At 40.0% G+C, this 12846-nt stretch overlaps 1 protein-coding gene across 1 annotated transcript in view; it reads right to left on the reverse strand.

Moving 5' to 3' along the window:
* ROS1 (ROS proto-oncogene 1, receptor tyrosine kinase) overlaps positions 1-12846 on the reverse strand; it is a 229385-nt gene that overhangs the window by 47215 nt on the left and 169324 nt on the right. Inside the window, exons 29-31 of the mRNA XM_082249088.1 lie at positions 10109-10283; positions 8105-8222; positions 5514-5698 (exon numbers count right to left, since the gene is read on the reverse strand). Coding sequence (XP_082105214.1) covers positions 5514-5698; positions 8105-8222; positions 10109-10283 — 478 coding nt within the window. The remainder of the gene's footprint in view (positions 1-5513; positions 5699-8104; positions 8223-10108; positions 10284-12846) is intronic.

Genomic DNA, 12846 nt, shown 5'->3' on the forward strand with positions numbered 1-12846 from the left:
GGCAGATTATTTTCTAAAAGATATATTTTCACTGTTGGACCGAAGACCTCATTGATCCACTCAACGAACAAGATATGAGTGACCCAAGCCTTGCTGTTGGACCTCCACATAATGTTTAACTGGCTCTTCCGCACCTTGTATTTCTTGAAGACTTGTGGATTCTCAGAATGATACATGAGCAGGGGCTTGATTTTGATATAACCTGCTTGCAATAGCACAAAACAAGGGTGAGACGGTCTTTAATGGGCTTTTGACCGGGCATTGCATTCTCTTCTGCTGTAATGTATGTCCTCTTTGGCATCTTTTTCCAAAAAAGCCCTGTCTCATCACAGTTAAAAACTTGCTGTGGCAGGTAACACTTGGAAACCATGAGCTTTTGGAACTCAGCAACAAATGTCTCAGCTGCCTTAGCGTCAGAACTCGCAGCCTCTCAGTGCCTCACAACACTTTGGATGCCACTTCTCCTACTAAAGTTATCAATTCATCCCCTGCTCGCTTTAAAGCCTTTTCTTGCGACATACCTGGCAGTTTGCTTACAAGGTCGGCATACAAGGCATTTGCCTTCTCGCAGATAATGTTCTCAGACACAGTATCATCTGCTAGTTGCTTCTCATTTATCCAGACAAGAAGCAAGTGGCCGTTGCATTGATACTCTAGTAACTCCTTTTGCTGCATCTAGCTCCCTTATTTCTTCTTTCTTCTTTAATATTGTGCAAATTGTTGAAGTAGACTTGTTATAAAACCTTGCAATGTCGTGTACTCGCATACCTTGTTTATGCTTCTTAATGATTTCCTCTTTAACTTCTACTGTAATCATCCACTTCTTTTCTTACTGCCTTCCTTTTCCACCTTTTTTTTCTAACTTGGGGATATTATTGGTGAGGCATGCCAACTAAGACCGAGAGACGATTACCCAAATCCTGCAGCGAGAAAAAAAAAAAAAGAACCATCGCCATAGTTGTGTACAATACCGTACTTGTGATGGAAAAAAAAAAGATGAATCACAGTTGTAATGTAAAAAAAAAAAGGCTTCCAGATCCTTATGGCAATCCCCTTTGATTGACCAATACATTTCATCCAGCAGGTGGAGGACTGTTTACATCGCCATGCCCTCAGGGATGTTATATCTTGTCTAACAGTTTTCCATATGGTGTCTCTCCTGGGTTTGTATGTGGTATACACTGCATTCACCCATTGTGGTTCCAGGGTGGAGTACATGAACTGCATTTAGGTTCCCATACTCACAAGGGCCCTGGCCCTCTCAGTGTGCCGGAGCACATACACGGCAGAACTCGGAGACGCTCGGGAACTGTTGACTTCCGGGTGCTCCGAATGCATGTTAAGTCCCCAACCCAGCTAGGAGTGTCTCTGAGTGTCTCTGAGTTCTGCAGGGAGAGCTGGGAGCCACCAGCGCCCCCAGACCTCTGGCCACATTCAGAACTGTATACTGTACACCAGCGGCTTTACAGTACAGTACATATACACCAGCGGCTTTGCAATTGCACCAGACTTCTTAACATTGTGAGTGTCAATCTTTTTTTTACATTAAAACTACTGCTCATATATTGCTTGTATATCAAGACAGTGGTCGCAAATCAAGGCAACATTTAAAATCAAAACTTTGCTCATCTTTCAAAGCGCTCGTAAACCGCGTTACTCATTAACAAGATTTTACGGTATTTAAATTTTCCACTGGAAATTGTTATTCAGTATACACTGGTATAAGCATGAACAAGAGAAAATCACAAAAATATTATTACTGTAGGTGATTTCATACTTGTCATCAAGAAAGTACATTGGGTAAAAGTGGCCATTCAACATCTTTTTAAAGAAAAATAAACCAAAAAAATAGTTCTGTGTCTGTTATGGCAACACAAAGGATGCAAATTCCCACAGTAAGAACAAATGTATCCACAACTCCAGCTAAGATTGAAAAGTTCATAAAAGGTTTATGTGTCAAGCTTAAAGTGTTACTAAACCCAGGACTCTGCATTCACTATATCTGGTCTCCAACAGTACACAAAACATGGAAATGCAATTTTAGCAAATATAAACTGATAAATACCTTTTCTTTTTAGCAGTTAGAGCAGTCTTGTGACTTCTATTAGTGTCCGGCCCGAGCACTGGTTAAAGCTTGTAGGAGGAGTTTTCATTCTCCTCTGACTGTCCTATGATCACATGTACCCTCCACCCAAAAAACTCTCTAGTAATACACACCAAACTAAGCATTTGCAGAGTGCCTCACTTGGCCCATACACACAATAAGAAAATGGGAAGTAAAATTTTGTCTGACGAACGACCTGCCGACTTTCTGATTGTATTAGTATGGTGCTTTCAACAGCCGATTTATGAATTTTTGGACGTCAAAAACTGGATGTGCAGGCTATAAAAATGTTATTGTACGTGAACACAACGTATGATTTTCCTTTTAATTAGTACATTTTTTGTCTGAAAAAAATCATAAGGGTAAGACTAGGCATGCTCAGAAACGAAAGAACACATACAAAACAATTTAAATAAAAACTTCAATACAGGGCACTTTTACCCCCTTACTGCCCAGGCCAATTTTCAGCTTTTAGCGATGTTGCATTTTGAATGACAATTGCGCAGTCATGCAACACTGTACCTAAACTAAATTTATGTGATTTTTTTCCCACAAATAGAGCTTTCTTTTGGTGGTATTTGATCACTGCAAGGTTTTTTCTTTTTTGCTAAACAAATAAAAAAAGAACGAAAAGTTTGAAAAAAAAAAAGTTTTTTGTTTATGTTATACAATTTTGTAAATAGATAAATTTTTCCTGCACTGATGAGGCTGCACTGACAGGCACTGATGAGGAGGCACTGATGGGGTGGCACTGATGGGTTGGCACTAATAGGCAGCACTGATGGGCACTGATATATGGCACTGATAGGTAGCACTGGTATACAGCATTGGTGGGCACTGCTAGGAAGCACTGCTGGGCACTGATAGGCGGCATTGATGGGCACTGATAGGTGGCACTGATGGGCACTGATAGGCGGAACTGATGGGCACTGATAAGTGGCCCTGATGGGCACTGATAGGCGGCAATGATTGGCACTGATGGGCAGCACTGATGGGCACTAATGGGCACTGATAGGCAGCACGGGTGGGCAATAATGGGTACTGGTGGGTGGCACTGATAGATGGCAATGATAGGCCCTGCTGGGCAGCACTGATGGGGAGGGCACTGGCGGGCAGCACTGATGGGGAGGGCACTGGCAGGTTCCCTGAGCCCTGATTGCCATCCCTGGTGGCCATGGTGGGCATCCCTGGAGTCATGGGTGGGCATCCCTGGGGTCATGGGTGAGCATCCCTGGTGGTTCTAGTGGCACCCCCCGAGGGTCTGCACTGGTAATCAATGATCTGATTACCAGTGCAGACCCCCCCCCTGTCAGCAGAGCCGCAGATAGGCTCTCCTCTACTCGTGCCTGTCAGGCACGAACTAAGGAAAGCCAATCAACGGCTCTTCCTGTGTACTATGTGACCAGCTGTGATTGGTCACAGCTGGTCACATGGTAAAGAGCCTACTTCAGAGTGACACGCCGCATCACCGATCACTGCTCTGCGCGCCTCCAGGTGGGGCGCAGAGCGCATTATCCTGCCTCCGTCATATGACGTCCAGCCAGAATAATGCAACCACTTTCCCGCCATCAATCGCCTATAGGGCCCTATGGGGATAACACATGACATCACTTCTGAAGTTGAATTCTGTCATACGAGAATTTTCATGTCAAAGTAATCTCTTCACTTTCGATATGAAACTGGTATGCAACAAGAAAAACGAAGGATGATCGTCTGGTGATCTGATCAAGGCTTAAGGCTCTGTTCAATCAGCAGATGGATTGCGAACAGTAAAAGAAGGAGAGATCAGAGAAGATAGACTCAAACAACCTTTTTACACAATGTGGATGAATAACCCCCTAGGTTCCACAAAAAACTAGAAAACTGCAGGAAAATCTGCACAATAAAAGTTTATGTTGGAAAGCAACATCACCCATACACGTTAAGTATAATGACAATGTATTGCTCCACTTAGTATATGTAGGAGTAATTCCCTGTTTATAACCCCACGGTTATCCAGGTTTATGCAGTCAGAGCCATGCAGGCTTGTCATGTTTAGCAGAGAGACAAATCTTTTTACAAGACTAATGTGTGTGACCTAGTGACATTTGTGGAGCAGGATTGCCAACCTCCTGTGTCTTTTTTTACTGACAACACATGTAAAATGTACTAATGGAGCACATTATTTACTGACATCCTGAAATATGACAGAAGGTTCTATTATAAGCTCAGACAATCAACAAGAAGCTCCCCTTACATCAGAGACTGCTGAGTTCCCGCTTACATCAAAGTTTCTACATACATCAGGGTCCCCAGGATTCTCCCTTGCGCTGTAATGGGGAATCCAGCACACTCTGATGTAAAGAAGAACTCTGAGGACTCTGATGTAAGGGGGAACACCAATAACTCTTATGTGGGGTGACTCAAATCAGTGACCCACTCCCCCACAAACTGTGTGGCCTGGCTGGAGGTTAAAGCTGTCACTGACCTCCTCTATAATGCTTGCATGGGTGCAGGGCAGGCTTAGTCAGATGATCCTCCAGCATTGCGGCTCCTATGCTTTGAATTGATGCTCTTCTATTCAGTCCTCCCATCCAAGTGGCACTCCAGCTCTGGGCTCCCCCTCCAGTCCTTTCTCTATAATTTATAAAAGGCACCAACTGGAGCCATGACATCACCATGTGCCCGAGCTTACCCCCCAAAAATCCAGCCCCCCCCCCCCCTGCCTGGCTAACTTTGTCACTGTGCATCTGCAGTTATGAAGCCAGCCTGCGACCATTTTTTTTTTTTACAGGCAGCAGTTGCCCTTCTCAGACATTTACAGATAGCGTAAGAAATCAGCCAGTTTTTACAAACTGTCTGCGGTTGGCAACCCTGTTCTGGAGTATAACAAGACTGTGTCACTTCGTAAGTGGATGTTTAATGTACTTTGGTAATAAGGTAAAGCTGTGTTCATTTTAAATACCAAATAATTTGCAGGAGAAGCTTTAAAAAGAGGATTTTTACGACTCTATGATATGATTACTTAAGTGAACACAGCTTCACCTTATTCACTAGGTTACATGAATATTCACTTTGCTAACATCGGCTCCATCAGTAAATCAGCTCCCCTTCTATAGAAAGCAGTGAGATGCTCCAGACTCAAATTACATTTCTCTGTTCATTCTGACTTTAGCTCTGCTGTAGAACTCTTGATTTATGCAAAGTGAAAAGTACAGTTAAAATACATTTCTGTTAAAGAACCTACTAATTACTGAATGCATTTTACTGATGCTTGTTTCCAGCTGGAATCAAAATTTCAAATTCTGCACAAATATAAGGTAATCAGCTGATAAAACATCTTCACATTTTCATTTTTCAAAAGTATTAAAACAAGGCTAGAGTAGTCCCTTTTTCATTTTTCATTTAGCATTAGTAAGTAAAAACTAACCTTTATGTAACAAAATATGTTCACTAGTGTCGCTGAAATCTCCGAGCCCTAGGAGGTTGGCTGCCACTGCTCTGAATTGGAATGTTCCACTCAATGTCCTAGACTTCCATATGCAAATGTTACTGCAAGAGCCTTTGTATGCCAGCACCCATGGCTCTATCACTTTGGCACCAGAAGCCACTTCCCTAAAAATACATGCAATTGGCAAACTGAGAATTGTCATCAAAATTATTAACTAAAGAAATCAGGATTTACAAAGAAATAATAAAGGAAAAAGATTACTTTGTATCCATAAAAAAATTCAACTAGTAGAGACCAGGACATGTTTGTCTTGCAGAAAAAAACAAAAACACTACACTGCAATGAATAATATATATTTTTGCTTACCGTAGCAAGTGACAGAATCTTTACATAATTATGCTTTTTTTTAATTATATTACTATGTACAGTGTATAGATGGTATATTGGTTTTTAGCAATCCTAGCTCTACACATGTAGTTCTGTGCATTGGTTATTTAGGTCCAAGAACAAATATTGGATAAAGTGTTTGACCATTTGGCCTCTAACCTTAATGTACCCCTTAAGTTAATGTTCTAGCTGAACTTATCCTCACCTGAGCCTTACCGCTTATTTTAATCAATAAAAGTAACCCAGAAAACGTATCTTACCTCCTATCTGTTAAGGTTAAAGTAGAAGGAAAGGGCAGAAAAACACATTTTAAACATTGCCTCCCCACTGCTCTTATACTTGTTTTATACAGTTTGCATGAAATCTCATCTCTTTTTTTTTTTTCTTTCTTTTCCTTTCAAGCAATGCTCTGGTGGATGTGCCTGTCTGTGCAACAGACAACAGCACTGAATACAGGGACAACATACTACCGGCCTCACCGGCTTAAATTGCTCTAAGGTGTTGTCAAGTAGAAAGTTACCGCCCACCATAGACATACCCTCCAGAGATTTGCGGTTATGTGACCACTTGGAAGATCATTTTTAAAAAAGGTACTTCTATTGAGATATCTTACAAATTGTACACAGCAGATTTAACAGCCTTATACATCGAAAATAGTCTAGTGAACAACTGAATCCATTTCAGAAAAATTTAACTCCTGAATCCATTTCTGCTGCAGCCACAGGAAACTCGGAACTCATTCGGACATCAAGTAACAAAAAGATGTCAGAGTAGAGGCAGATCTTTCTGTAACTGCCATGGAGAGCAGTATTGACATGCTAACCTCTAATCCAGTGGTCTCCATAATGTGGCCAAAGGCCAGATGCAGCCCTTTGCTTGCCTTTATCAGGCCCTTGGGGCACTATTCCTTCTGACGATATGAGACACTATTCTGCCAACTGACACCAACAATGGGGCATAATTTCTCCCAAGACACCAATAATATGGCACTATTTATCCCTATGATACCAACGACGGAGCACAATTCTTCCCGCTAATACCAAATGTGGCGATGTTTGCTCCCTGATGACAAGAATACTTCCACTCCTGCTGGCCACTATCCTGCCCCCCTATGGAGGATAATAAATTGGCCCCTGCGTAGAAAGTCAGAAACACTTCTGAAAAAGGGTTTTCTTTTATTGATTTGGATAAAATGACATGACTGGACACATTTTTTGTATTTTGCTAAAGTCATTTTTAAACAGTAATAGTATATGTTATTTGTTTTAGATTTAAAGTGGACCTGTCACAAACCTAAGCAGTTCAAACTGAACATGTAATGGCGTGGGATCAAACGTTACTTTTATGGGGAAAGTTGAAAATTTGCCTAATGATTCAGCTGCCTATATCTCTGGGTTTACTGATTTACAGAGATACAGCATGTAGTGTTTACAGGATTCACATTTAGGGTAAATATGACATTCCAGACTAGTGTTTCTGGGCAGATAAAGCGGCATATTGGGCTTTCTACGGATTCTTTAGCTCTTGATCAGAATATTCAATCCTCTGTCTGGGTTTTGCTTGACACCTGCAACTTGGCTGAGTTCACAGGTGTGCAGGGTCATTATATATCATGTCTGAGGATACCTCAGAGCTCCTAATTTGGAGACTGCTCCCAGTTGGAGAGGCAGAAGGTCTTATCGTGGGGTCAGAAAGCCCAGCCAGAAACCAAGAGACAGAAGGTCGCAGTTCCAAGAGTCAGGTCAGCTTCTATCAGGGTGTCATGAGAACCCCCAACTCATAGGCCAGAGGGGGGCAGTGCAGTGGGTGCTGTGACTAAAGGCTAGAGGTCCAAGTATCTAGGAGAGCTGGACAACACAGTTAGAGAGACTAGTAAGAGGTGCAGCGTACTACTGCAGTTGAAGGTGAGTGAGATTATGAGTCAAGTGGCTCTGCATTTTCCAGTGTTTGTAATTTGCTGAAGCTGAATATTGCCTGCATAGGAAACCTTTTATTGAAGTGCTGTTTTGCTTTCTGCCGTTTTAATAAAAGTGGGCAACCAAGCCCTTAAATATAGTTTTCGTGTGTCGTGGACTCAGTTTAAATAGATAAGATGTGTGACACGCCTACTTTAAGCAGCAATTGAATGTAAAATCTGGCAGTTGCGATCCCTTCTAAAAATAAGTCCATACAGGTATTATTACCTATACTCTAAAATATTGTAAGTCAGGTTACTTCCATTATCGTCACCCATCTTCCACTGGATGGTGCTTTTATCTCCAGGGATAATCTGTGGAACTCCTGGTTTGCCTGGGACCCCAGCTGAAAAGCAACAGATAGAAGAGTGTATCCTATATTAAGAATTCATATCCATGTACTTTGTTCCCAATGGTCAAGAAAAATGTGTCTATTGTAAACTAATGTACAAGCGTTTTTACAACTGTACAAAAAAGAAGCTTTACATTGCTCTGAAAGCTTTCAACGTTTCATTTGTTGAGTGAATGTTATTATATATGGTGTATAAAAGTTGTGAATGTGTTCACTTACTACCCATGTGCTAGTAAATCCTGTCTTTTAATTTCCTTGACACAAAATTGGGTATTTAAAGTGAACACAGATTCACCTTATTTAATACCATTAACTTTGCAATATGAATATACACTGCGAAATGAACATTCACTTTGCTAGATAAACAGCCATGACTCCTTTAGTAAAAAAAAAACAAATACGTCTAATTCTCTGAAATCCATAAAGTTTATCATATAATTGTAAATTAAATTATCATATTATCATAGAATTTCATCACACCTCCACATCACAATTGTTATTGTGCTTATTTGTTGGGAACAGGTACATGCATTTTTTGTCAGAGGCAGCCAGTAATGAAGGTCAGCACTACTGAGCTCCCTGCACAAAGACAGGCACATTGGCTGGGAAGTTTTGTTGTGGAGTGGGTGGAACCTGAAGGGGAAATTTAAAAGATTAGTTTCCTATCAGGTCTGCCTCCCTTGTGATTGACAGCATTGGGTGGATTCCATTGCTGTTAGTCCAATAGCAGCTATGAAATTTACCCACTGACTTTTGCTGTCAATCACAAGGGAGACGGCCCTGATGGGGAACTCTGAGAAATTAGTTCCCCATCAGGTCTACCTACCTTATAGCTGACAATGGACAGCAGGCAGAGGATTCCATGGCCACTGGTAGCTTTTTAAAGGATCCACTCAATTACATCTTCTGTTAATCACCAATAGGACAGTCCTGATGGGGAACAAGTCTCTCAGCATCTCCATCAGACTCAGTTCACTGTGCAAATATAGCCCAAAATGCTAAAACCCTGGCAGCCTGTATCCTTGCAACCAGCGAAGTGAATACAAAACATAATAATCAAGTTAACACACAAAAATACAAACTACACCCCCTATCCTGACCACAACCACATTGCACCAATATGTCTATCAGCTGACAGGTAAAAATAGTACTGTTTTGGACTTTTGTAATGTCAGATGCAATAATTAAACAGATAAACCCCATCTGTAATTTTTGCCTCTAGCCCAGCTTAAAGGATAGGTTCACCTTTTGAGACACATTACATTTTACACCTGTATTTAAAGTGTAACATGTAACATGTTCCAGCAGAGCGCACCCCCTTCATTCCCTTACCCCCTCATGATAGCGGGTGGGGGGGGGTTCTTCTTCCCCTGCAGGTGCTGCCCCATTTAAAAGCGAGAAGGTGAGCAGTCTGCCCACACAGCTATGTCATTTATTCCCAGTGATCTGTGAATGAATAAACTACAAGTCCCATCTTCCACAGTAGCAGATGGACTTGTAGCTTCAATGGACTGCAAGCATGCAAATCAGTACACTCTTAGTCCATTCACACTTTCTACAGCTTTAAAAATGAAAGCCCATACAGAGCACAAGCACAGAGCTGTAGGCAAGGTCTGTAGGAACCTGGCATTGCACCCGCAATCCACCAATTGCAAGGGTATTTGTTCTGTAGGCTTCTGTGAAAAAAATAAAACATATTTTTTTTTTCCTGCATAAACGTGCATTTTTTTTATTTAATTTTTTATGGTAAATTTAGCCTTTAAATGTCATGTCCTTTTATTTACAATTTTGAAAAGAGTTTACTCTCAATGTTCTCAGCAAAGAGGTACAAAATACAAATACTTTGTTGGATAAAAGCATTATAGTTAAGAGATTCCAACCTGTAGTCTTGAAGTTTGCTGGACTAGACAAACTTTGAGCTCCAGTTGTATAAACCACTTTGGTGTGTATGTTGTAATTAGTATTAGGAACAAGTCTCGTGGCTGTGCAGATATAGATAGATCTGCCTGTGCTGCAGGATACATCCATAAGGTTATACTGGCTTCCCAATCCTAACTAATTTATAAAACACAAAGTTACAAATGAAAAACAAATGCATGTTGGAAAAAGTTACAATATGATAGCTAATTTGCAAAAAAAGAAACACATTAATTTTGTATCTTCTTCCCTAAACATCATCACAAAGACTATTTAGTACAATGTGAGCTTGCATTTCATGAAATGTCCCATTCACTGCCTACAAAAATATGCCCCAAAATTATTAACAATTACCTCTGGTATGGCATTTTAACGTTTCATTCCTAGAAGTTATTAAAATTCACATGCCAAGGCCAAATTTAGCAACATCTGTATACAATAGTTAAGATGACTTTAACTTAATGACTAATTTTTCTACTTAAATCCTTTTTACATTTTTGCTTTCCTCTGGATCAACTGTGGGTATAGAATTGTGTATATGGGACTGTATTTTTTATTTGTTTGTTTTTCCCTTTTATAGGTCGAACTTTTTTTCAACCTGACTAACTATGTAACATAGAGCATATAATGTTTTTTTTTTAATTCTATTTTATTATATGCTAAGAAAAAGAGAAAATGTGATTTTTTTTCCCAATCATTTATGTCCATATTGGTTGAGATGTGACTATTTTGCACCTATTGTGTGCATTTCAATTCTGAATGGGTCACTTATATGGTGACAGTTCATGGACAGAATCTTCTCTGCTTTAGTCACAGCTGATTACTCACTATTGATGTGTACATGTTGGTCCTGCCTGAGCAGTGGTGGAAGGATATGAGTTAATTTACCCTGTGTACTGTACATATGTAAACCTTAGAATAACGTTACACAACATGTACAGCATAAATTACAGTCCAAATACAACATGAATACTAATTTTTCTAGTTTTGTTATACGCAGCTAAATGCTGTGGACCATTGTGAATGGGCCCATATCATACAAATAAATTACATATCATTACATACAAATGCATAAATACATAAATTATAAACCAAATAATACCATATACAGTATGGATCTGAACACAGCAAATTTTTTGCCAATGTTCCTGAGTCATTACACTGTTACACAGAGACACACCTTCAGGCTGCAGTGGCATTTCCAAGCTGAATACGTTTTTTTTGTGAATAAAGCTTCCAACCTTTATAAGATTACTATGTCATAGCTGACATAGTGATCATATGATTGAGAGCCACTCTGGTTCCTGATTGTAATGTAGGGACTGGAGCTGTCACTGACAAGGTGGGACATAGATTAACATTTTCTCAGAATGAAACATTGAGCACGAAAATCTTATTCTACTGATAATCGGCAGTTTGAATGAAGAGGTTAGGGTTGAGGTCAACCAAGATGACAATCTAGACCAATGGTCGCCAATCTTTCGGACCTCACGGACAACTAAACTCACAATTTTTAATCCCACGGGCCACTAACATGAATTTTACATGCCTTATACACACAATGCTCTGGCTCTCTGCCCCCCCCTCCCCTGGATCACACTGCTGCTTTACACAGACTTATCATTGGATCCCACATCTTTATTCAGCCATGACCTCAAGCTCCATGCTCCCTCCCACAGTGTGTGATCAGTGCTGTCATTAGAAGTCCCCTCCTTCTTCACCTACTGCTCTCTGCACTACTCCCAGAGCCTCCCTCTGAGTTCACAGGAGCTGGAACTACAGAGGAGGCATCAAGGTATCAATGCGCGCTAATAGTATTGGCTGTCAGTACACATTGGGAGCAACACTGGAAACAACATTAGGCGCAGTGTTAATTTCGTCAATTAAAATAAAACTATTTTAGTCAACTAAAATACAACTAAAACTAAAACAATTCAGATGACTAAAATATGACTAAAACTTATATGGCATTTTAGTCAAAAGTCTATGACTAAAATTAGATTGAAACTTAAAGCCAAAATTAACACTAGTTATATATCACAATAGCTAAATCTGTGTCTGTAGTGCATGTTCAAACCTTAATACCATGAATAATATGTTGCTAAATTTTTATTCCAGGAGTGTATAATGAGTTTGGAAATTCTAGAGAAATGCCTAAATAATGGATTACAATTTACCTAACCCTATTAGACTTTAGTTGACTAAAATGTACGAGATTTTAGTTAACTAAAATACAAATAAAACTAAAACAATTCAGGAAAACTAAAATACAACTAAAATGGCATTTTAGTCAAAAGACTATGACTAAAACTAAATTGAAATTTGACATCAACATGAACACTGATTGGGCTGTATACATCTGCCACAATGTTGATTTGCAGCAGAACCCCTGGGGAGCCCAAAAATGTCCTGGTAGACCATCAGTGGTCGAAGACCACTGGTCTAGACCATTTTAGACATATTCTATCAATAATTGCACTATATTTGAGGTTCTTACAGTTCCTAATTAGCAAACATAATGTTATCCTCAGCTAAATCCAGAGTTTTGTCTCAGAGTTCCCATAGATATGTCTCTGAAAACAAAAAGAAGGGAGATATTTTGCCATCCCCATTGGGCAAGTTGTCAGAGAGCCAGGACCTGTGACGATATTTGCAGAATTGTTATTGTGGTGCTTTTTATTCTTCATTTTTCTTCAAAGAA

Source organism: Pelophylax lessonae, assembly GCF_965119305.1.
Source record: "Pelophylax lessonae genome assembly, chromosome: 3".
NCBI lineage: Eukaryota > Metazoa > Chordata > Amphibia > Anura > Ranidae > Pelophylax > Pelophylax lessonae.